This window comes from Vanellus vanellus (genome assembly GCF_965231255.1).
Source record: "Vanellus vanellus genome assembly, chromosome: 2".
Classification (NCBI taxonomy): Eukaryota; Metazoa; Chordata; class Aves; order Charadriiformes; family Charadriidae; genus Vanellus; species Vanellus vanellus.
Window position 1 is genome coordinate 157,335,951 of NC_138906.1, and position 26,503 is coordinate 157,362,453.

At 46.3% G+C, this 26,503-nt stretch overlaps 1 protein-coding gene across 2 annotated transcripts; it reads right to left on the bottom strand.

The window, feature by feature from the left end:
• FBXO32 (F-box protein 32) lies at positions 1-25,259 on the bottom strand. 2 transcript variants are annotated; one of them, XM_082498953.1, is made up of 9 exons: positions 25,040-25,259; positions 21,684-21,821; positions 19,903-19,952; positions 19,108-19,200; positions 12,071-12,164; positions 10,987-11,171; positions 7,158-7,340; positions 5,841-5,984; positions 1-5,139 (listed from the first exon to the last, which is right to left on the bottom strand). In XM_082498953.1, the coding sequence occupies exons 1-9, from the start codon at positions 25,128-25,130 to the stop codon at positions 5,050-5,052; spliced, it is 1,068 nt and encodes a 355-aa protein (XP_082355079.1). In that variant the 5' UTR covers positions 25,131-25,259; the 3' UTR covers positions 1-5,049. The 2 variants fall into 2 exon arrangements, with proteins under 2 accessions (XP_082355079.1, XP_082355078.1); XM_082498952.1 differs by having other exon boundaries at positions 21,684-21,796; positions 25,012-25,259.
• Between the last annotated feature and the right edge of the window lie 1,244 nt (positions 25,260-26,503).

A 26,503-nucleotide genomic window follows, 5' to 3' on the forward strand; every position in this document is an offset into this window, starting at 1 on the left:
TTCACATTGTTTGAACATTTATTGCAATTCAGTGTCAAAAATGTTTTACAAAAATACATTACTGTCTGCACAGAACAGCTGTAAAAATCAGAGTTGAACATGCAAGGGAAGAAGAAAAAACGTGTGCAAATTTATAATAGAAGGATTTTAACCACACAATAATATTAAACAGAAGTCCTATTATACAAGGGATGCCTTTCACTTCATACGATCTCTAGTTACAACTTTAAGGAAAAACAAAACAGAACACACACTCTCTTCCATATATAAGTAGGTATTTATAATTATTATAGATTAGTTCCTAAAGGTGAGCATATTTGCTATTTCAAATTAAAGTGTTCTCTTGGTAGCTGACCTGTTAGCATTCTGTGCAGCACAGCATGGCTAAAGAAATGCATTTCCATCCTCAGTCACCCTCCCAGGTGGAAAAGAGGCAACGGTTGGTCAATGGAGGGGGAATCTCTCTAGCGTTCAAGGTATTAATATACTAGAGACCGCACGCGTCAAGGACAAGATGGATTTGTTCTCCCTAGGGCCAGATCCTGCAAAGCTGATTTGCTATGAACAAAATCAGTGGAGGAAGATGTGGGATAGAAATCAGGCGCTGGTAGAGACACTCACACGGCCACATGCTGTCAGCTGTGTGGATGGCTGGCCACCAAGCATCATTATAAGCAATGAGCTGCGAAAAGCAGCACAAACACACCACCAGAGTCCCAAACCTTGTAACAGAGTGTCTTTATCAACCTGATCAGCCATCAGCTCCACAGGGTCTGTGTTTTTGCAAACAGGCCAGCTAGGAAGAGTGGCATTTTAATTTAAAGCTAGGTCTTTGGCAAGGTGCTGACCTGCACAGCTATGGGGAAGCTGTGCAATGGGTTTGTAAGAACAACCCCAGAGAACAACGCTGGTTTGCTGTACCAAGCAGGAGATAAGCGTGAAGCTTATTTATTAGCTACATAACAGAATTTGAAATGTTCCTGCTCTAAATCAAATTTTAGCTACTAAGGGCCAAGGAATTTTCTGGGCAGGAAAAGCTGTTTTAGTACCTGCATATGTTCTAGAAGGTGATAGCTTTGCAAGAGTAATTGAAGTCAAACAGAAATGGGAACACAAACAGTTCAAAACGTGGGGGCAAGGAAAAATAATAAAAAAAAGATATTCCCATATACAGAAAGTGGCAGGGTGCAATTAAATGTTTACATACAAAGCAATGTCTTCAGAGCAATATAAGTTTTCCTAATCACTTTACAAAGTAAATGGAACTAGAAACTCCCACAATTAAAAAAAGAAACCCAAACAATGTAAGAGGAGGTGCACACATTTTTATGATCAAACTTTACCATACCATAGTTAGTATAAATGGCTTAAGTTACGTACAGCTGAAATTGTGCCTCTTGAAGTGGCTATCACATTAAAACGAACTCCAAATACCTGCCTCTTGTAGACAGCTGAAACAAACACCTCTGGGATCTCTCCCTGCCTAAGCCCCTGCACGGATCTATTTTGCCTCTTCACAGCACCATGTTCCGCACTGTTGCACTGGTTAACACATCCTCTGAAGATAATGAGATTTCTCTGGATATGCTGGCAGGAGAAAACCCCGAAGAGAGAAAAAAAACAACCCTCCTTTCCTAGTATAAGAACTGATGCATGTCTAATGGAAACGCATCAACTAACTGGAAGGTGAAATTCCATTTGAAAAGAACCTTCTGTTTCCAAAGTACAAGTAAAAGCCTGTTTTCCCTTCACAACAGCTTTGCCACAATTGTCCTAATATAAAGAGGTCCTTTTTGCAGGAGACCAGCCTTACACCATCCTGCCTGGAAGCCCCTGTTATCACAGTTGCTTTTGTTATTCTGCCATCCTCAGCCAAGCAGATGCCTTTGCACTGCTAAAATACTGTTTGCTTTGTTTATAAGTGGTTAGACTAAGGTATTTGGATGCAACAGCATTTCATTTTAAATACAAAACATGAGTATTGAATTCACCACAATTATCTCCCTGTACCAGCCACTTGAGAAAGAATGAGTCTCCTAAAGAGATCAAGGTCTTATTTGACAGTTGCTGTAGCAGGAGGGTAATGACCGAGGCAGTAACTGAATGAGGCTTATTCGGTTTCTTTTTGTTTAGTCTGTTTTGTTCTCCAGTACAGTAGTTACTTGGTTTTCTGCTGCTTTGGACACTGACAGCAATATCCCAGGACCATGCCCCAGCAACACACAAGCGTCTGTATGTATTAACAAGTCATCTTCAGCACTTTGACCCTTTAAGATCTACACAGTACTAAGAAGTAAAAAAAACCCACAACACTAATTGAAGTAAGTTTTATAAATAGGAGCCTCAGTTGCACATTGTTAAGTATGTTGTCAGCACGACCCATGCTCTCTGGGCAGAAGACACAGAATAAACTCTTTGCTTAAGACCAGTGAAGGGCTGATAGAGGCAATGGCTAGAGCTGAGACATTCCCAAATTGCAGCTGAATGCTGGGATTTTCTGTCTTGCTGTGCACGGAATGCACTAGGCTGGATTCAAACCTGAGCTTAAAATTCACCCAGTGTCACAATCTCACAGTGGATAAGTGTCATCTGCTAAGCATAGCATCAGACTATAGGCTGAAACCCCTCAGCATTTGATACCAAAAGACCATTGCCTCTCCATCACAACAGCTCGGCACAGGTCCTCTCACTGTTAGAAAAAGGAACTACAAGAATCTCCAAATACAGTGGCAATGCTTCACTTGCAGGTTTCTGTCCTTAATGTCCTCATTCACTAAGCCAGATTTCAGCCTCCTCTACCCGCTGCCATCAATGCAAGAATGAAAACAGAAACTGGCCTCCTTTGCTCACAAATGTCCCCCCAAACAAGCACAAGTTCATTTTTCCAAGGTAACAGCTTTTAAATCACTTTCAATTGACACGAATACGATCAGCAGGCTTATGCTTTCCACCCGCAAACTGATGCATGGGGCATCAACACCAAGATAAAGCTCCCTATCCTGGGCGTGTTTTCTCCTCATCTCTGGAGAGTGCCAAGGTTCTAGTCATGGCTAAGGGTGGCACTGGCTCACAGAGCTCTCTGGAAAGCAAAAGCTTGGATTTGCTGCTGGAAGGCAGGAGAAGAGCAGTTCTTGCCAGCATTTTCCTGGGTTTCCTCCCCCCCTTGCTCACTGCTCCATCTAGAGGCAGCTTTCTTCCCCTTTTTGCTTCTCTTCCAAGAGTATGCAAAGTGATTTAGTTTGCAAAAATGCAAATACTATCATTTTTTTTAAAATATAAACAACTGCAGAAAAGTGTTGAGAAAGTCAGTTATAAAAATGTAAAAAAAGGAACAGAATATTTAACAATAATTAACTCAAGTAGTTCTTCCTGAATTGTCCTGAGTACTCCTCTTCCTCGCAATTCTTTGTACAATCACGCACAACCCACTAAATATTTACCCTTCCGAGGCATCCTGCTTATATCACGCACAGAGAAAGTGCTATACAGGAAATCTACTGGCAAACAGCAAACACTTTCCACTGCAGGTTTTCAAATTGTTATATACGAGCTGGATTCCTCTAGCACCACCATAGGGAAAAGTGAAGCATTGTATGCAACAGAGGAGATGGGGAGCCAGATCATGGCCACAGTGAAGTTAGGACTTTGGCCATTTACTCCACAGGACCGAAAATTTAGCTCTAGGCTAGTGTCGAAAGATCCCATAAAGAAGGTCAGCACTGGAATCGGAAGGGACTAGGCTGGGTCTTTGCCATTTCCTTGGCACAGAAAAATAACCAAAGATGTCAAGTGCCAAATTGGAAATCCCTTGCTTACTCCAGTCCTGACTGCTGTTTTTAGGAAAATGCTGACCGATTTGTTCATGCTGTCTTGCTCATCACCCTGAACTCCAGTAGTCTGAAATTAGACCTGATGCTGCCAGTCTTCCAGTGAATAAAAACCGCATCATTTCACTATGTTCAACAGCCCAGTTTCTCCCTACGTTTTGCCAGCTCTAAGATGATTGACTTCACTTGACAGCAGTGGGAATACAGAGCAGTGTATATGTTGGAAAACTAGGAAAACACGGGCTTGAAGAACCAGATTCTAACCTCACTTGGTATTTCAACCAGCGCAATTAACCTAGTGGAGTTGATACGAATTTACATTGTGACATTGAATCCAGTCCTTTGTTTCTCTATAATAGAACTTCCTCCCTTTTAGATAATCTTCATCCTTGTGGCTTCTGTTTTCCCTTTTGATCAGTCTTTCATAAAACCAACAAATTAAATGAGGATGGAGTAAAGTCTTAGGTATTTTTGTGGTGCCTATCATCTAGGCATTCAAGCACTGAGTAGAGCAAGAAAACTAATGTAAAAAGGTAAGCATTAATACAAGAAAAGATGCTTACTATCACAAACATTTCCCTTTAAATCATTGTACAAAATACAAAAGTTCACATTGTACACTGGATTTTTGTTTGAAAGGTACTCAATCTATTAGAGGTAGAAAGTGGTATGGTGCGATTCTCTTTTGCGAGTAGGCTAGAGTCCTATCCTAAGTATTTCAGAATGTGTCCTTTTTAAAAACATAAAAGCATTATTAAACTTGTCACAGGGATATTTTTCATAAATATTTTTAAAACGTCATATTTATAAATATGTATGCTAAATAAAACCAGATGGAGAAACAGTTCAACAGTCCTAGCCTCATATTGCTTTCTCTCTATTAGAAACAAACCAAAAGAGTTCTCAAATGGTTGTGGGGCAAATTCATTTTTAACTTCTAAAAACAACAAATGAAGTTTTTTTGCCCTGTATCTTGTACTCTGATCATAAAAAAGGGACTCTGTACAACATGCTGCATTTATACACCAGTCCTACGGAAGTCTGTATTCCTTAAGTGCTGCACATCAGTGAGCAATTTCACCTTTCATCTCTGAGATCCTCTTGTTCCTTGACTCAGGAGCTTTGAATAAACATGAATATTTACATTATTTACAAATGGAGTGTCCAAGCTCAGTGGCATAAAGTGTCCTGTAAGAATCGCATAAGCTGCGGTGACCCAAGTTCAGAACCTGAACAAGTTGATAAAGTCTTGCGGCGAAAGAGAGGTGGAGCAAGTCTCTGGGTTGTTGGCTGTGCAAGGGTGATCAGTACCCTGGGAAAGAAGAAAACAACTCCATTTAGAGAGACTGCAGAAAGGGTGCCAGAGCATCAGCCAACTTAGCGCTGCCCCTCTGCCAGATGTCCCGCTTGCAAATAGATAGAGCAGAGCCCAGAATAATATTTCTGCTCTCGCCAAAGCAGACAGCTCAGAACTGGGCTTCAGATTTTAGGGGCTACTGGCAAGTCAGGGGAAATAAAACCAGCAAAGATCCAATTCATTCTTTTCCCCTCTTCTAAGGAAGAGAGGCTGGAGCCTACCATCAGCTACAGGAGTTTAACTCCAGCAACATGCCTTAGATATCAGAGTGGCCAGCAGATTTTTTTGTCCTGGTCTGTTTTGTAGCCATCAGCTCTCGTTCCAGCTAATCCTGCTGCCAGGAGCTCCACCTCCATGAAACGGGTGGTAGGAGTTGCTGGCAGCGCCAAGATCATCTACTGCAGGCAGCCCTGTAGCATGCCCATCTCTCCCCCCTCTGGCCTTGATGGCCACTAGTCTTGTTCAACGTAGAGAAGATGGGACTCCTGAAGCACAGAGAAAGGGCCTTAATAGCTGAGAGAGGATTAAGATATAGGAAAACACTAGGTTATGCAGGCAAAGGAACTGCAGCACCCTAAACCAGTTGCAATCAGAGGAAGCACTGAGTGCCCCGTGGCTCGTGCCCCAGCTGAGTTTGTCCCATCAACACTTCATACCTTCCAGGAGAGGATGTGGCAGTGCCTGCACAGCTGCAGCGTGTCGCCATACTGCTCCTTCCGTGGGTAACACCTGATGAGCTTAAAGTACATCTTTTTCCAATCCAGCTGTCCCTTGTCAGATAAGATTAGCCGTTTGCGAATCTGAAAGAAAAAAAAAAAACATCAAAATTGTAGCAGGTCAAATAATGTACTTTTTCTCTCCAATTCATGTTGTTCTCCTCTCCCTTACGTGTCATCATTGCTGGTGCCATAACAGTTCCCTTGTAACACCAAGAAAGCTCTGAATATCCAGCTGTAATCAGCTTCCTTATGGCAACAGCCTCACCCAATACTATTATCAGGGTCTATCCCCATTTCATGAATATTACTGTATGAAAGCCTGAAATCCTGGAAGCTATTTTATACTACTTTGGCCACTGTTTCTGGTTGGCAGGACAGTGAATGTAGTTGCATTTAACAGTTTCAGAAGTTAAAGTATTTTGCTTTTTCATTAACTCCACGAGTCAGTAATTTGTCACATTAGCTTGGGAAACGCCCATCTTTCTTTTAGGGTTCATTATTTGCAGAGACTGGATTGGAATTTACTTGTTAATAGAAATAACTTTCCCAAGTCAATTCCAAATCCAGATCCAGAGTGATCAAATAAAGCCAAGTCAGCAAAGAAATCTGGCATGTGGTCCCTGAAGTGCAGAAGTCTGCTGTAAACACCCCAGACATGCACCCATAAACACAGAGAGGGACTTTTGTTTGTTTGTTTTTAAGTTTAGAAGACCCCAGATGATTACCAGCCTGCAAAAGGCCAAAGATGTTTACACAGGTACAGCATGGATAGCAGCTGGGCTGTTTTCCACATACTGTCCTGTCACTCATGAAACAGCTCAGAGGGGATTTCTTGCTCTAAAGGGCAAGAGAGTACGACTCATCGCTCATGGACCACATCCACAGATTCTCTGCAAGGGTGTCAGTCCTTGGGACATCGGGGTGATTGCTGGAGCTTGCCTGCACGTTTTCCCCACACACGTGGGGCAAGGACCAACTGCATGACTTGCAGTTGTTACCACCTGGATTAGGGTTGAAGAAGTTCACCGTATGACTAATTCCTCAGGCTCCTATTTCAGGAATCATTGCTGTGACATGCATAAACCCTCTACATAAATCATCTTCACAGCCGTTCTCATGTCAGCCTGTATTATCAGCTTGCGGCACAGCCCTTAGATCCAAGAGATAGTCAAATAAGAGTGTCCTGCCCATGGGTCTTCACTTGCTAGTGGGTTACAACAAGCAACTGATAGCAGTTTGCATCCCTCCTTGTACCTGTCTGTCTGTAAAGTGGTACTGGCAGAGTTTTTTCCACAGCAGCCGGTCTTCACTGAGCACTTGCAGGTCGGGAGCCACCTGACCGAGGCTAACCAGGTCTCTCCCATCACTCAGTCGCTGCATGATGTTCAATTGTAAACACAACGGCAGGTCTGTGAAAGTGGTTCCTTTAAAGGCAGGCTGCAAGAGACAGACAAAATTGAGCTCACAGGAAGCTGAAAAAACAAGCAATTATAGCTTGCAGGAGAGTTACTGCTTTTTAAGCATTGCTCTTCACATAATGACTGAGACATTTAACCTTCTGCCCCAGAACAGTTTGAGATACCCTCAAGGAAGAGGGCATGTGTTTGTATTACAGTAGTTAGAAACAGAGTTACAGTCCAAACCTCCTTCTCCCCTTTTTGTCCATCCCACATCCGTACTTATGAGACTCTGCTCCCAGAAGCACCACTACCAGCTTTCACTACAGCAGGACATTGGCTGCATCGTGACACCAGCTATTAACCATCCAGGTCCCTCAACCACAAGGGACATCGGCATTACATCTTAAGTTCAGCGTCCTGTTACACACATTGCTGGGAATCTCATGCTCTTCTGACACGTGTTTTAGCTCACGTCATCACAGGATCCTGCTGTAACCACAGCAATGGCTGATGAGTACCCGCAGCAGGATTGTTTCCTGCATGGCTTCCCAGGTCACTGCTGGCAAGACTAACTTTTCCTGTGTGAACACTTGAAGGACCTGCCCCTTTCCCATCAGCTGCAGCCGTGCTTTTCCAGGCTCTTCAGCCACATCAAAACACATTCTAGCCTAAAGAGCCAAAAGCTGCCTCTTCACCTCCCATCCACCTTTGCCCGGTCCACACAGGGTCCAGGACTATTTGGCAAGTCCGTATGGCAGAACAGCTTCAGGACAAATTCACCACGATGGATCAGCAGGTCCTGCACTCAGGGGAAATCCAAGGCACACATGGGAGCAAGGCATCAGCAAGGACCACAACCCAGGCTCCAGCTGCCCCAAAATCAGCCCCAGCCTTATTAAGGCAAACAGCAGCTTTTAGGATTGGTCCTCAACAAAGAAACAATGTTAGACAGATGTGCCAAGTTTATCATTTACCCTGCACAGAGACGCTGCTATTTTAAGGCGCAGAGTCACAGCACCCATCTCCTGGCAGAGCTATTAACCCTTTCAAACAAGAAGCACACAGACCGCCATCAGCAGGAGAACACTGCATAAGGCTGCTTTTAATCATACAGCCCCATCTCCAGCCATCCCATGGCACGTGAAACTCCACAGGCACAAGTACGTCTGTACCCAAACAGCTCCCACCTTCCCTTCTGTGCCTCAGTGACCAGCCTGCCCAGACCACGCAGCACTGCCCAGTGTCTGCAAGGACCACAGCTTTTCAACTAAGGCATCATTTTTGGCCATCTCCATGAGCAAGGTGGGCCTGAAACAATCCCTCCAGAAGGGGTGAACTGTCTCTGCCATCTCCAGAGAACATTTCTTCCTGTGACAGCTTTAATGCTGCATACTGAGGGTTAAGCTCCAAGCATACTGCCTGGTTACACATAGCTGCTTTCTTGGTACAATCCACAAGACCAGACTCGGTGTCCCTGCCCATCGGTGCAAACTGAGGTCATATTTTGGGGTAGGAAGAATGCACTGGAGCCCTGGATCACCTCCCATTAATCTCCCTCACCAGCCTGTCTTTTGCATTCTCCTGCACTCTCTCTACACAGAAGCTTCAATAGGGCACAACAGGCAGCACTAAGCTCGGAGGCTCTTGGGTCAAAAAATCCCAGAGCTTATGCTTCGGTCTTATTTCTGAAGAAACCAGTATGACTCAAGCAAATCCTTACAGGTTTTCTGAGTCAGGGCCAAAGACTTATCTGCTACCTCTTTTCCCCCAGTACTCCTTTCCAGGACTTTTCAGACATTACTTTTTTTGGAGAAAGAACACAGATTAGATCAGAGCAAATCAGTGTGCTGTCACTTTCTGGACAGAGAATTTTTTTTTTTTTTAAAGCAGCTCTAGCACACTCAGTATTTTGCAAGTTTGGTGTTTTTTTTTTTTTTTTTTTTTTAAAAAAAAAGTTTACATCTTAGCTGTTGCAAGATGTTTCCCCCCCATTCCAGAAGCACTCAGTGCACTGTAAGCAAATGGCTGCACAGAGCTGAGCTTGTTCTTCCTTCCTCTAAACTCAGCTGGTTTTGTTCTAGCTTGACCTGAAGTCATCTTCAGTGGTGTGAATTTTTTTTTTTTTTTGCAAGCTTGACATCTATTTTATTTTAGAAAAGTGTCTGTAAACCTACACATAAGTATACATAAAAGGCAGTTCCATTTACAAGCAATATTTTGTGCACTTTTGTCTGGATAGGCAGAGTTCTTTGAAATGCTTCTCTGTGTTTTATGAGTCCCTAAAGTAGAGGGGGAAAACCCCACATTGAGTTACTGAGGTAGGTCCTGACCTGTGGTGCACTCAGGACAGCAGATGCCTGCATGGAGCTGACCCTGGCAGCGACCAGGCACAGGGCAGCTTTCCAGCTCACAGACCTGCTGTGCCCCAGGAGCTACCCCACAGTTGGGTCAGTGCTTCCCCTGCAAGGCAACAGGAGCCACAGCCCATCCCAAGAGCTCCAGACCAGGAGGGACAACAGAGGTGGGGCAGAGATCACCCTCAGATAAGGCACTGCTGCTTTTGCACCTCTTGAAACTTCCTGGGACCTGCCAGACTTCATCTTCTGCTGTGTCCTGCTACCCGCATCACTCTAACTGAAAAACTGGAAATTGTTTCCTGGTGTTCCCAGAGAACACAGCTATGTAAAATGATGGAAGCAGGCCCTTTGCAAATACCTCTCTGGTTGACCCACCAGGGAAAAAGGTGCTTTTATAATTCCCTTTGGCCATGCCACAGTCTGCCCAAGTGGGAATTTCACAGTTCAGTTCACTGCAGGGAAGTCCTACAAGGGGCACACCAACACAGAGGTCAGCATTGGGGGAAAGCTTTAGCACTTCTGTGGAGTAAGTATCCATTCAAGGGGAGAAAAAAAAAAAGAAAAAAAAGTCTAGACACAGTTTGGGGCAACCGGTTGTAGGTGTCCCTGCTTGAGCAGGGGGTTGGATCAGATGACCTCCAGAGGCCCCTTCAACCTCAACCCTTCTGTGATTGTGTGAAGTGGAGTTAAGTTCAGATTTGATTCCCATGCAAAGCCAGGTTAGGAATCTATCAACTCATACATCTCTTTCCCATCCCCACAGACACTGTTGAAAAACAGATGTTGTGAAAGCAGGACTCGCACGGCTGGAACAGGCAGCTCCAGACTACTGGAAGAATCATTGATATTTTCAGCCAGGAAGCACAAAGTTATGCAGCTATTTGGAAATTTGCATTTAATTCACAGATTAAACAAATCTAAAAACCTCAACTATCTGATAAACAAGTTTTGAAGGCAATTCCTCAGTTTGAGAAAGACCGAGTTGACTTTTTATATTGAGGCCTAATCTCTGAAGACTCTCAAGAGGGGGAGATGGTTTCCTGCCCAGTTCTGTTTGCACAGCACTTCATGGCCATTAAGGAGTCAAGCCACGGTCTGTGACCAGTAACAGCAAGCATGATCCTGGGCTATGTATGTTTAGTTTGACTTAAGGGACACAAGTAATGCTAGGAATGCACCCAGTTATTTTGGCAACTCCAGGTCCTTCCCCAGCACTGTGCTTGCACTGGGAGTACAGTGGGATGCAGTCACCCGAATGAGAGCTGCTACATGAGAAGGTTTCATGAAGGAGCCACATTATTTTTAGCTTTCAGGATTTGTGCTTACCCTGGTGATCTGAATGTTGTTCAGTTGCTGCTGCCAGTGGAGAATACTCTCCATTCTGTGCACCCACATGTTGATGTTTCCAACCAGGACAGACTTGCCAACCCGTTGAACTAATGTGCAGAGCGATGTGTAGAGGGTCTGCAGCAATTCCCGTATTAGCCTGATGTTCTGCTGATCTTCGAGGACTTTGGAAGAACAGGGAAGGTTAAAAATGGGAACTGCAGAAGTCCTTTTCTGAAACTACATGTTTTTCAGGCAAGTCAAGTTATCTGCTATAACCTCACAGGCTGAGAGAGCCAGCCTGCACTTTTCTTTTTGGAGGTAAGCACTTAAACATTAGCCAGGCACAGCAGGTTAGACAGCAGATGGAAGGAGATTCTCCCAGGATAAGCAGATGAGATATCTGCCCTTTCTGCAGCACTTCCCATTTCCAGCCACTGGCAACCAGCCAGTTTTCCCCTCTGATATTTGCAAGATGTTATCTATGTGCACCTCTTCCCTATCTACCCCAGCTGATGTGCAGGGAGACAGCTCAGGATCTCCTTTCTCATTATGTAGACACACACTAACAGGGTGCTCTCAATTCCCAGGCTTCAGCCAGAGCTAAAGCATCAGGGAGGGAAGTGCCACATCCACAATTCAGCCCCCTCCAGCAAGCGACAACAGCCCTCAAGCTTTCCTTTCCTCTGGAGCAGTGGGAGCACTTGATGATACACCAAACTGGCGACAAGGTGGCACCAGAGACTGCAGATGTGCCAGGCTGGGGGCAGGAGCACCCATCTCTTCTGCAGTCAGAAACAGGAGTCAGTAGGATGCAGAAGGGGTGGTAGCGAGGAAAGTTACAGAAAGAGGAATCACCTCTTGGATACCTACCAGAATACAGACATTTCTCCCCACTCCCCCCACCCCCAGCACAGCCCTTCACCAAGGGAAAGGAAAGTGGAACTGCTCTACAGAAGTAAGCAGTGGTGCTCCTCTTCACCCATCTTGCATCGCCTGACTATTCTCGAGGATGTGGTTCACATGGAGTACAACAGATTAAATCACACTACTCCTCCTCCCCCTCACTGTTTCCGTTTCTTACCTTTCTGCACCACTTTTTCCAAAATGTTCATGTAGTTTTTCTGGGCAATGCCACTCAGTGACGTCAGCTGAGACTTTGCTATCAGCTCCAACAGCTGTGGATAAAAATAGAAGTTTCAAGCCTTAGAGCACAGAGATACCTTTCTAATCTTGACTCCTGGTCACATGACACAGCAAAACAGTCCAGAGACTTGTTTGCTGCTTGAAAATAAAAGGGAGACAGAACAACAGAGCAAACTAACACAAAGGGAGAGGAGAGCAGAGCCCAAATAATTAAACCCACATCGAAAAGGGTGGGGGGAAAGGCATTCTAACAATCTTCAGGGGGAAAAGAAACTTGATTTCATCGTTCCAAGATGCAGAGAAACCACAGAGCAGTGCTCAGACTGACAGCCTCTATTCACACCAAGGGAACAGCAAGCAGCCAACGTCACCGTCCTTCACTGGGACATAAACAAGCAGTGTCATTAGGGAACGCGAGCAAATGCCTGTTTGGATGGGAATATTATTGATGGGGCATTAATGAGAATCAGACTCCACAATTTACGTCAAACTCCTGGGTTGCATGGGTTTTGTCAGAGTGCTGTCGCCACGACAGAAAGGTTAAGCACTATATTAAAAACAAAAACTTCCCCCCAAACCCCTGTTCCCCCAAGGTTTTCTGCTCTCTGTTCAGCTCTTACAGCTGCAACACCAAACCACCTTTTCTCATTTGTCCTCTTTACTCATTAACCTCCCCTAATGGAAATCTCGCTTTTACTTTTGATTTGGATTTGCTTCCCATCTCTGACTCCCTGACTCATGTACAAGCCAAACGCTGAATTTGGGCTGCAGTTGCTAAAGGAAGCATTTCCCACAGGGAAGATGCCCTCTCCTCCCCAGCTCTGTACCACCACAAGAGCAGCTGTGGAAGTTTCCTACAGATCATGCTCTGCAGAACATGTGGCCTGTGATCTTCCAAGCCTTCCTCCCTTCCCCCAGCATTATATAAATACACAGACTATCCACGTGTCAGTCCATTTGTTTTGGATGTACATAGCCTTCTGTTTTAATTTAGAAAGGAAAGGAAAAACCTTTTATGCTACAAATCAATCAACACGTTACCGCATGACTAGCTTATTAATCCTTTATCATCTGCAGCTACAGTATCCCATTGCTGGCACCGCAGAGAGCCCAGAGAAGGTGCAACTACTTGTGTCAAGTAACTAAGATGGCTTTTGACAAGACTCGATAAGTCATGAGCTGAACTGTTTGCCCCGCTATAAGAATGACAGGAATGTATCCAAAAAGTCACCGGTGGCTTGCCATGAAGTGGGGAGCTCAGGGAGAGGTATTACTGCAGTCATTCGCCTGCTCCACTCATCTCAGGCGCTGGCATGTGACTGCCAGTTCGGAGCAGTGAAGTCGCCTAGAGTGACCGATCTCTTCTTCCGTTTAATTTCCAGGCCAACATCATCATCAGATGGCTTCAAGTTTACATTCTATTAATATCTTGCATCTCGCATGACCGAAAGAAAACAAGATGAAAACAGCCCCGCACTAACTCCTGAGAAGTGCAGACTACCTGTTTTCTTGGCTCATTTGGGGGAAACAAGAGATGCGGGAGAGTTGGGTAGTATTTGGTACATAGGCATCAGTGGATCTTCTTGCTATATCAGCTAAACTGAGACCACAAGGACTAGATACTCTTAAAAACAAAGCAGTTTGCAAGATATTTGGAAAGTTTTAAAAAACATCTTTTCTTAATTTCACTGAATACTGCAGGAAGAAATAAAGTCAGTGTCCCAAAGTAGTATGTAATACTCTGCTTACGCTGAACTATTTAGCCTTCAGACCTTTGATTGTAGCAATCAACTTGCCAGACTCCATCTGTACATTAGCCACACATGTACCCAGATCAGCTCTTCTGTGCATAAACAACTGCTGTTTCCAGATTGCACCATTCTGGAACTGGCACAGAGACAGCTTCCTCCAGGCTGGGTGTTAGCAATGTTGTACCCGTTACTGAAAACACCAAAATGCACCCAGTGATAAGTGTCACGTAATGCAATACCGTAAGAGCTAGATGCCAGGGCCATTCTTAAGAGGCACAAAGATAAAAATCTCAGTTCCTTGAAGAATGCTAAATTGGTACAAAATTAATTTAGCCAAAGGAACAGATTCAAATTTGCCTTGTCTGTGTTTATCAAGGTTCAATTTATGTTCAGTGAACCAGCTCAGATATCATGTGTCACCTCCCTTCCCCTGCAGCAATCAACACAAGACGAAATTCCATATGAAAACTATGTTGTGAATACTTCTAAGACTACTCCACTCCCCAGGGACCGCTGGCTGAAGCGACTGGCTAGCCCTCCAAATCAAAAGGCATTTTTTTTATTCTTCTGTGCTCATGTAACACACAAAAACCAGGTAAGCAACACAGTTCATCCGTGCCCCACAAGCTCCAGTGCACTGAGGGTCTTTTAGTGCTGGCACAGACCCAGCAGGGTATGGTCTCAGGTAATAGACTGCCAAATTGGGGTCTACAGCATTATAAAAAAAAAATAAATCAATGTTGCCACATGCGCAATACAGACTAAAAGCAGACTGATGAATTCAGGTTAATGCTGAGTAGGGTAAAAAGGCTGTAGAGCTGCAAGCATGTGTTATGATGCAGTTGCATTACGTCCAGCCCACGCTCAACTGAGAGGGACAGATGGTACGAGAGAGTGCACAGGGAAAGGTTAAGAGCAATTTTAAAAGGCCTGCTTTTCAAAAACACTAAGTGATTGCATTCCAGCCGATTTTAGTTGGAGCTGGGAAGTCTGCAACACCTCCAGAAAACAAAGCATTAGGTCCCAATTCATTCTTAACTCCTAGGAAGTTGAAAAAGGTGACCTGGTAGCTTCTTCCTGGAAAATCCTTCCTACCACCCCACCCCTATTCTGTTTGCTCTCAGGGGTCTGCAAGAGCCAAGGAGAAAAGTCAAGAGATGCAGTGGGTTATTCTGGAGCTGCTGCAAAGCTGGCATCTTCTACAGCAGGGCAATAACCTGCTCGCTTCCCCGTGTGGCTCCTGCTCAAACCCCACTAGCAGTCAGCGCAATGAGCCCCTTAGCTCCAGGAGCAGAGCAGATCCTCATCCCATAAGCACAAGGGGGAAAAAAAAAACAAAACAAAAACCAAACAAGCAAACAAACAAATGCCATGTGGCAGGGAACAAGGGCCCCTGTTCCAGGGCCATGAAAGCATGCTCCCCTGCACCCGTGACTGCTGTGCACAGCATTGCTTAGACCTGCTACAGGCAGCTGGTACTTCTGCCACTGTCTCGGTTCAACCCCGGGGTGCGTGGGCAATCCATACCCCGAATAACCCACAGCTAGGGGCTTACAGCACACAGAGCCAAAAAATCCTCAGCAGGCCCGCTGCGCCAAGCAGGAGGGTGTGACCTTGCCTCAAAAAGGGAAACGCTTTGTAATAATTAAAATGACAAGTATCAAATTACTGAAGTGTAAATCCACCTTTGAATACCCACAAGCAGCTATAGGGAAGCTGGACTGCACGCTGTGGGGATCCATAAGCTCCTCCTGGTTGGGGATGTGGCTCCTCACATCCGGACTGCTTAAACAAATGTATTGCAATGAAAAATTCCTCCTCCAGCCCCCCCCCTCGCTCTCACAGCCCTTCACTTTGTGTGCCTGAAATGTCACATTGGCTTTGAGCTGGGAGGCAGAGCAAGAGCAAGGCGAGTTATAACGATTTACAGCACAGGTGCTGACAGATCTCCATGAGACAGCATCGAGCCGATATTCTTTCAGCACAGCATAAATCCAGGACTCCTGGAGCTAACTGCTATAAAAACTTAAGAAACAAATTTAAGAGACTGCTTCAGCAGGCTGCACACTATCTAGATCATATTATTCCAAGAGCTGTGCCCATGCAGCTTAACCTGACCTAAGTTTTTATGGTCAGAAACAGCACCTTCCCTGGAGACATTACTACACAATCATCATATGACAAATCTTCCTGAAGGAAGCAGCCTGCGAAACCTCACTGTCATCTGAGCAGAGTGTTCCCAAAGGAGAACCAACAACTTCGGGCCTGCAGGCACTTTTGTCTCTGCTCATATTACTTATGCTTACAGAAGGCTTCCAGTCTTTTCATTAAATCTGTAAGACCTGAGAAATTAGGACTGCTTCAAAACCAACAACAGTTTGGGTCCTTTGGGTCGATCACACACTTCTTTACTAGCTCTAAAAAGGGAGTATTGTCCTGTGACACGTAGGCAGATGCTATAGTTCAAGTGATCCAGAAGGACCAGGTCATGGCACCAATACTGCTACTTAGCACTTCCAGCGCTGTATCAGCAGACTGTGAAGACAAGATTGATGTCGGAGGAAAATTTCTTCCGCTTCAGTTACATGAACTCACTGTCTACAGCTGATGGTCCATGAAAAATACCTGCCAAGCTTCTTGCAGCTCCTCCACCTCCCTTGAAGGAGGTGCCCATTTTATCAGTGCACCATTAGGAACTCCAAGAACGTAATTTGCGTACATCTTAAGCAGCAGACACTTCTGTACAACAAAAAATCAGCACCGAAAACACTGCAGCGCTCAAGTTCAGAGAAATTCAGAAACAAGTGCTTTGAGAAAGGCAAGCTGACGTTCAGCCTGAAGGTGCATTTTGCTACTCGCAGTGATGTATCTTATTTCTCTATAGGGCACATTTGGGTGTAGCCAGCAGAATCCCAAGCCTGCAGCAGTTTCTCTCCTTTCTTCCCCTACAGACATCCTCATATTCTCTCCCCCAGCCTCCAACTCTAACCTTCCCTCCTTGGAAAGCATTTGCTTGATGAACTAAGTAGTGTGACATTAATCAGATACCCCGAGCAATGGGTGGAACTAGAGAGAACAAGGAGAGGGAGGGAAGGGAAAAATGTTTTGCCTGCCAATGTTCAAGGCATTTTCCATGTGACAGATTGCTCATCTGTGTGCTCTAGGAGGCCTGCGATTTGCAAAGGACCATAAACAAGATCCACATCTAGGCAGAGCTTTTCGTAAGTAAATCTGGCACATAAGGCATTTTATGAGCTACTATCCACCGGAGACTTGGCCGATACAAGCCTTTCATTTTATAAAGTCAGTTTTATATTTGATCCACGGTACCAGGTTTAATATCTTCTTTAATCTGCCAAACCACAAGTCAGCCTCAATTAGAAAGCTTCATACTTCTCAGTAGTGCTGTATCCTTAACACTACTCGGGGGGAAAACTACTCTTAAAAGCTCGGAAGTAATTTGTAGAAACAAGGACACCTGCTGACTTCCATACAGAACACAGCTATTTTGGATACACAGCAGATTTGGGATGCTTTTATGAAGCCCTCATGGGGAAAAAGGGGGAAGAAGGTCAGCCTGAGCCTCCCCACCAGACCACACCAATTCCACTGAAATTTGAGTTTGCTCTTCAAAAAATTTAATGGGACTTCTGCTCAATCATTGCAGTCCCATGAGAGACACCCATTACATTGGGCTGAGCAGCAGAAGCCCATCACGTGGCACAGCGTGATCTGAGGCCACACTTAGCAGAGGTCTTTGGAGTTCTTCATTGTCATAAGACAAAAAGTCTGTCAAAAGGATCTCTGGAGCACCATATAAAAGTTTTATTTTCCTCCTTTATATTTGACTAAAGGATTATAGCCTTAGCATGAACTGTTCCTTCCACAATAATCTCCCAAAAGATGACATGGCTGTGTGTATATATATCCCATACCAGAAAACACTGAGTACCTCAGCACTGGTGACCACCACCTCTGCACAAGCAGGAAAACAATTTGTCCCAGGATCAGCAGAGCTAGGACAGCCTGAGTTTCCATGGACTTGAATCCCACTTTGCCTCCCGCAGCATCCCCACTGCCTGCCACCACCCCTGCAGTGGGACATCCAAGTGATTGCCAGTGCCCTTTCTGCACAGCAGGTTGGTAGTCACCCCCGATGCCTCTACCCTTCCCAGGGGGACAGAAATTTTCACAGGCTCCCTGTCACCTAGACAGCAGGTGAACAAACCAAGGTGAACCTGCTGAGATCATTTCTTCCTTAGACACTTTTCATGACATTTGACTCAAAGGGAAAGCAATACCACTGCTGCTTGCTTCAGAACCTAAAACCTGAACAGCTGGTGCCTCACCAGTGATCAACTGCTGATGAGATGTGAAAAGGAGCTGTTTATAAACAGCCTCAAGTTAAGAACAGATTTTAAGCTTATTGAATTCCAAGCCTTGATAAGCATTCTGAAATTGAAGATCAATTTGCAGATCACATGCACATAAACATACAAGCACCTGCAGCCCTTGGGACAGTAGCTCCCCCAACCACTACCACCCCCCTTGGCCACCCCAACCAAAAGAGAGGTCTCGATCTGTTATGCAAAGCCAGAGCGTGGGGAAGCTGGGGCTGATGACTCCTTCCTCCCAACTAATGGCATCAGGGCTAACCAAATGCTTCAACTACTAAAACCACTGCCAGTCACAGGATTAAGAACAACCAGCCCATCCTCTTGTTCCCAAAACGCTCAGCTCCCTGGAGTCTCTCCTCTATCACCCCAAAAGAGACAAAGCTCCACAGCCCTTGTGGAGCTGGAGCCTTCTGTGCAAAGAAGTCCCCACTACCCTATGGTCTCTGCAGAGAGCTCATGGTCTTTTTGGGGCTACAGGAATCTCATTTAAAAGCTTAACTGAGAACTCAGGGAATTAGAAGGTAAGTTTTCTGTGTTTCAGAAGTGAATTTTACAACTGAAAAGCAGTAGGAACGCTAGGCTAAGGAGAGCCCATCATGTACATTACCACGACCACCTCCCTCCCTCTCCATTTTAACACATCAAAGAGGAGGTTTTGGGCATCTATCCACACAACTTCCATCAGTTACTTCACACAGCAAAGCCCAACACCCCCAACTTGCATGCTTGGACCTCTTTTCTTTGCCAGTCTTCCCATCACCCAACTGGGGCTCCATTCAGAGCCTCCACCACCATCACAGAAAAATAAACCCTGGCTTTCCACTCACCCTCACGACATAGTTGAACCGCCTGGAGTCCAGGATAGCACTGGAGAAGTCAAGTCGGTTGAAGGCTTCTCCCAAGGTGCAGTAACCATGGCGCTGAGAAGAGAAAAACAGTCTGGATCGTGTTTTGGCAGACATGATTCCAGACAGCACCAGGAAGACGTGACCGAGGGCAACTCAATTTAGCAAGCTAACGGGTACAAACCATGGGACCAGCTCACAGCTGGAGGAGGCAGGCCTGTCTCCTGCAGAGCTGCACTTATTGACGTCAAGAGTGGGCATGGCCCAGTATAGATTATGGTAGTTTCTCAAGAGTGACCTGAGCTCTGCTCATGACCTATGAATTCATGGGTGAGAATGCACCACGCATTCCCGGGGTTCAATATATAGTGCAAGTTCAGAACAGTCTCGTACAGTCGCTTCTCTCCATGAGTGCAAGCGAGCCGTTGTGATGAATTCCAATGATTTTCCATGTTAGGACTGTACTGGGTGAAAGCCAAGAACAGTATTATGGCTTGGTCTGCAAATGGCTGTTGGTTTTGTGTGTGTTTTTTTTTTTTTTTTTTTTTTTAAACTGAGGGAAGCAAACAAGTCATATTTTAAACACATGTACAGAACCTTGTACAGCAAGCCCTCATTCCCTGATTGGGGCTTAAAATCATTACTGAAATTCCAACCACAAGCCAGATCTTCCACTTATCTCATAAGAGCTTCTGCTGATTTATATCAGCACAGGATCTTCCACCGCTTGGAAAAAATAATAAAAAAAGGGAACAAAGAACCTACGGAGGCACTCACCTCTTTTGTGCTCCCCTTGTGAACATAGATCCACTTCTCCTGGTGGAAATCTGTTTGGACAAAGACACATTTTGCTGAATTAACCTTCCACCTCAAAGAGGGCTGGATCTCTGTTCTGCTCATAACACTCACTGCCCTTTTAGTGCAAATGAAGTTATTTTGTGTTTACACCACCACACTTGAAACCAAAACTAGCTACTCGCTGAGTCGCTGTGTTTCCATTCTGCTTCATTTGAGACTGCAGCCCTGAGCCTTAGAAAGGGCTTCTGTTTCAGTGACACAGCTCAAGACTGTAAATGTTTAATCTGCCAGCCACAGATATACCATAGCACCTCCTCTTCTTTGGTCCCAGACAGTAAGTGTGGCTGACAGCCAGGTTTTGTTGTTATTGATTTTATTAACTATTCATTACCTTGGTTACAGGCTTGGGATTGAATGTCAAATTTGAAGTTGAGCAAAAATGTCATGAGACACCAGGCATGTGGGAGAGAGCTTTTAGCAGTGAGGTCAGGCTCAGAGGAACATGCTTGTGCTTGCAGCTAACTTGCTAAAAAAGAAAAACCTATTTGGGACCAAAATTTTCCTATTTCTAACTGCCCCTCCCTTCTCTCAGAAGTGGGAGCTGTCCTATCCACTCCCCAAAATAGCTTCCCCATACCCACCACATGCTGCTAACTGTTTGCAGAAGAGCCCTTGCTGCAACAGCAGTTATGCAGCTCAACCCTTCTCCCATTCTGTTCTCGCATGGGCTCTTGACCCTTCTTCCGCCACATACTGGCGACTCAACAGCTAGTGTGAGTAAAAAAGAATTCTTCTCTCCATCCTGCTAGACTCCCTTCCTTAAGGGAAATACTGTGCTCCTTTTTCCACCTAAGGATGCAGCGATGTACTCCTGCCTGGTACTGTGAGCCCAAGGACAAACCCCATCTCAGTTACAGGCACGCAGACCCGGCATCAGGCCCTTTTAAATAGTAGGTCAGAGCAGAATCCAGCCAAAAACTGTCATGGTAACATTTGTTTGTTCAGAGAACCGAATGCACAGAGGGGCCAGATTTTGGCATCAGTTTCCAAAATCCTGGGGGATGCACAATGAGCTAATAGTAGTGTGGGAATTGGAACTCATTTCCTCTGTGTATGTTTACATTTGTAGCCTTCACATCTAACTCCAGTACCTATCTTGCAATCAGACCAAGGCAGACCTTGCTGTCCCTGCAGGCTCCCCCAAGCCCTCCGACAGTGCACCATCTGAGACCCTGGCTGCTCGCTGTGCGTACAGAAAGACTTCAAGCCTTCCATTGTTTTGAGTGAGCTGAAATCTTATTTCATTTTTCATGCACTCCGCGCACAGAGATAGGATCAAAGCTCACATTCAGGCTTGTAGCCTCCAGTAATGTAGATTAGTACTCGACATGCATATGGAAGGAAGAATAAATTTAGCCTGTTGTGCACACGGAAGTCTACAGGGGGAAAAAAACCTGGAACTGGTTCATTTGAATGTACCATAGGAAAAAATTACCCTCCCTCTGACAAACACAAATGACAAAAATTTGAACACAACAAGCACAACTCCTCAGAGCAGGGATTACTAACAGGGGCATAAATCTTCACATTAAACTGTATCCAAGTTCTCTACTTCAGTCAAACATGGGCGCAAAGCCCTTTGAGATACTCTGGAAGACTCTTCATGCACTGTGCAAAAAAACATAGATATGAAGCATTTTCCAGTCTCCTGCAGCAACTTTTATTAAAAAAATAAAAAAAAGCCCAAATAGACATCTTACATTGGATCTTGGCTTTGTTATTCAGCAGATCTTTTTTTCTCTTCTTGGCAGCAACATCATAGTTCAGGCTGTTGAAGAGATTCTCTTTGTTGTGATCATCCCTTTTACAAAAGCTGTGAATGACACAAAGCAAGGATTCTATTTATTTCTGCAGGCTGCTGAACACTATGTTTCCTGCAAGGAGAGAAAAATACACAGGTTTTCATTGTGAGCTCCAAAGCTGCCCCCTTGCAGGCTGCTCTCGAGAAGTCTGCGTGCAGTTTTCGCATCCAGTAATGGTATTTTTAAGTGAGCCTCCGGTGCCTCGTTTCTGTGCTAGCTAAGATACCCCTAACAGAAAGGAGCGGGTAATGCAGATCATACAGTTAGTGCTAGGACACTGTTGGGCAGTATTCTTTTCCTCCCTTTAACCTGTTTCTATCTTTAACATCATATCCTCCTACTGTAGGTGGTAAATTCCTCCGAGCCAGTCAGACTTCTACGGAAGAACATATTTAGACATCTCTGAGGACATATATATGCACTCAAAATATTTATTAACAAAAGAGTCCCTACAAAACATTCTTTCAAGCTTACAGGAAAAGCTCAGCTGAGGTTCAGACTTGGCTGGTGATTTTCCAAACCCCACATAGTAGTGACTACACATTAACAGCTCTTGTCCAAGACTACCCATCTTCTGCTTTTGCTGGAGCTCTGCTGTAACTATATTATTAGGGAAGGGAGCTCTAACCCCTTATTTTCTTTGAGGGCAATGAAAGACTATCTATAAAGAAGCTGTGCATCAACATCTCCACGTTCTGCAGACCTGCAAATCAGCAGATCCAAGCAGCAATGTGAAACTTAGAAGGCCCTGGGCAGCCACAGCGCTGTAGCGCAGATCCCTGGGGGTGACAGGGGAAAACAGCACCCACCAGAAGCTCTGGGCAGAGCCCCCCTGTGCACACAGCATGCTGCCCAGAGCTGTGGGGATGCCTCATAGGTGCTGGGGAGAAGACAAGGCGATGCACCCAGGAGAACAAAACAGAGAGCCACCCCCACTGCTCAGGCATCTCGCAAGGGATGGGAGATGATTGTCTGCAAGTCTAAATTCAAAGAAGGGTGCCAGGGACCTCACTGCTCCTCTCAGCTGCTGTGGCTGGGACATCCCCAGAGCTCTGGCAGGCACTGAAATGTGCTGCTGCTCACAGCGTGGGACAAGCTTCCTCTGTGACAGCCACAAGGACCCCTACGCAGCCAGGCTGCTTCCTCTACAGACCTCATGTTTACACTGTTTAGCCTCCAAAAAAATAATAATGCGAGCACCGTACCAACTCACACCTCCTACAGCCCAGGCTCCCGCAAAGGAGTGGAACCTGCAGGACAAGGCTCCTTGTTTCCCCCTACTGATAAACAGGATCGCTATCCCAGGCCCACAGCCAGGAGAGGGAGGTTTGCTCTCTGTCAGGGCCATGCACAAGTCAAGTGACCAAGTCAGAGTTTCAGCCTCGTGAAGGACATGGACCTCTTCTAGCAGGGTCCAGATGGGTGTTCTGGTTTGGCACCTGCACATGGACCCAGAGGTGGAAGAAACCTGCCCCAGGGTCAGGACACGGCCTTCACCACAAGCCTTGAAGGGGGCACCATGGCTGCAGGGAAAGCACAGCTTCTGCAGGCTTCACCACAACACTGCAGATGGGGAACAGCAGCAGCAACACAGGTGGACAGTATACACAGCAACAACAGCTCAGGGAACCAGATGGTTATACCAGCAGGAGCTGGGTCACAAGAACCTACACCTAGGAGCAGAACATCTCAGCTGCACATCTCCCCCACCCACGCAGCTTTCTACTGGAGGGACCAAAACCCGAGAACAGAGTATGGCAGTAAGGAAGAAGCAGTTGCAAGATGTTCAAGCTTATATTTTATCAGGGTTGACACAAAATCAGTAACGGGCTGGGTTAACATGCCCTATGCAGTGGCAGAATCCAAGCCCAAGAGCACAAGACAGATCTGCTTTAAATCTTACATGTCAACAGCACACCCTTGACTGTTGACTTCCTCCTGCATGACTCTGTAATCTGAAACTTCGTAACAGCAATGGATGAGTTCCAGTATGCAAGGCAGGTTATTCCACTGTTTATGTACCACCAGGTTTCCACATGCTCCTCCAGGGCATCTTGACAGGCTGAACAGTTGGGCACCAGACCTGGCACTGCAAGGACCTCTGTCCAGGGCCAGTATGTCACCCCCTCACTTCTTAATGGGAAAAGGGATATATAAACCCATGCCAGACTCAGCATTCCCAACACAATCACATTACCACCAGCCAGACGTTTTTCTATCTCTTTACAATCAGATGCTTTGGATGCTAAACTTGATTTTTATTTACAGAGTGCTAAAAGAGGGCAAGCGATAGAGACCTGCTACATAAACCTCCTTGCACAGCAACATCTCGGCCGTGGCTCACCACGAATCCCTGTTTGCTCCGAGTCCCTTTGTCCTGGACATTCCTGACCCATCCCTCAGCCCGGCGGCAGCAAACCCAAGCCTGACTGCGCACAGCTGAAAACAAGCCGCAGCTCTGCAAGAAAAGTTTGGTTTTGACAGGAGCGCTCTGGCCAGGGCCCATTACACCCACACTGCTGCAGAGGCTTCCTGCCCGCCGCGACGCAGCAGCTCCGCGGCGCTTCACCATCTTGGGGGTTTTGTTGTTGTTTGGGAGCCAGATTAGTCAAGCAGCACGTCAGGTACATTACTCACGGTCTGGGGAAGATTTATGGCTTCAGCCACATCAGCCTTCTCCAGCCCGAGAGCCGGGCAGCCCGAGGCACGGCTGTTTTGGGTGGGAGGAGAGGAGGAGGAGGAAGAAGAGGGGAGACCCCTCCAGGACCCCACCAGCCCCCCCCCCAGCGATGGGCACACCGCCCAGGCCGCGCGGCAGCGACTGTTTTCACCTTTTCCTCGCTTTTCCACCCCATCCCACAGCCGCAGGGACGGCCCCGGCCGCTTCGGGAGGGAGAGCCGCCTCCCTGCCCGGGACCCCCGCCGGGTCTTGCGGGAGACCCCTTCGGGGTTTCCAGCAGGCCCCGGAGGGAAAGCCGCCGAGCCCCTCCGCCGGCAGGCCCGGCCGCCTCAGCGACGCCAAGGCCCGGGGTTACCGGCAGGCCCGCACAGCCACCCCCTCCCCGCCGACACCGGAGCTCGGCGGCCCCGGCGCCGCCGTCCATCTCACTGCCGCTCACCCCCACCCCCACCCCCGGCAGCGCGCGGCCGCACCGCGGCGCCCCCTGGCGGATCCGCCGGGGCAGGGGGCCGGGAGCGAGACCGGGCCCGGGCCGCCCGCCGGTACCTGCTGATGTCGCCGACATAACCGCCGCCGCTCTTCTCGTCCAGGAAGCGCGTCCAGCCGTCGGCCGTCTTCACCCAGCTCTGCCCGGGGGAGCGCCAGTCCTGCCCCAGGAACGGCATAGCGGCGGGACGAAGCGGGACCGAGAGCGGGAGCGAAGCGGTACGGGTCGGAGAGGTACGGTGGGCACCGCGGCAGTGGGGCTGCGGGCGCCGCGCCGCTCCGCGCTATTTATGCGGCGGCGGGGCGGCGTGTTGCCGGAAGCGCGGGACTGGCCCCGCCCCCGCCCCGCCGCACGTGGCGGTGTTTATCGGCGCCGCCCCCGCCCTCCGCGGACGGCCGGGGGCGGGGCCGGGCGGCTGTGGGCGGGGCCAGTGAGCTGTTTGTGTGAGCGGCTTGCGTGTGCCTCTGTGGGTCTGTACACACAAATGGCTTTTATCCAGATGTATATATTCATGCAGTGAATTTATATACTGTGCAGAAAACCTTTTTATATATTTGCATTGCATATATAAAACATTAAATACAATTGAAATATATATAAAATGAATGGTTTATGAATATTTTGGTTCCGTATATAACTCCTATATTTGATTTATTGATATAAATAATATAAACATTTACACAGGCATGGCTTTTTTACGCGTATAAATGTGTTTTAGATACTTACGTAACCCAAAATTATGTCCTTTTAATAGAAACATGCAGAATCTAAACATACAGATAAATTTAGAATATTGTGAAAGCACACAGAACACATATATAATGTTGAATAGGGTTCTATATAGAGAACGTTGTATCTAGAGAGAATATTATATATCAAATGTTTTCTAAATATGTTTCATATGTATCTATTTTATATCTAAGTAATGTTTCATGTCTCTGGTTTATATATGCATTTGCTTTTATATGCATTGTTCTTACATATAATGCTATTTTTAAGCATTTTCTAGATAAATATGCATGACAGAAAGATATATAAATATACACAAAATGATGTTATATATGAAAATATATATAATATGTAAATGTAGCTTATTAGGTGCATGCACTGGTAGGTGTTAGAGAAGGTCTTCTGTATTGAACATTAAAACCACAGGGTTTTTGTGTTGAAGCCCAGGCTGAGCCGGCACATTCTCAGCCCGGAATGCCCCATGGCTCATGGCACAAATGTAGGACATTCTGTAGCAGGATTACGACATATTTGCCCCATGCTATGGTGTGTGTATCTCAGTACACTGATTTTCATATTGCCAAGTCACTGTTACTGGGGGAACACTGCACGTGGGGTGTCCCTGGGTGGCTGGGAGCCCCTCCAGTCCCTTGGGAAGGGATGGGGTGGCCGTTGGCCTCGCTGGCCGTTGGCCTCGCCTGGCCGGCGCTCGGGGCTGAGGGCCGAAGAGAAGAGAGATGGCGAGCAGCTTGGCTGCGGGGCCGGCGGGATAAGCTGCTCTAATCCGGGTCACATTGCCAGCCGGTCCCCAGCTGTGCTACC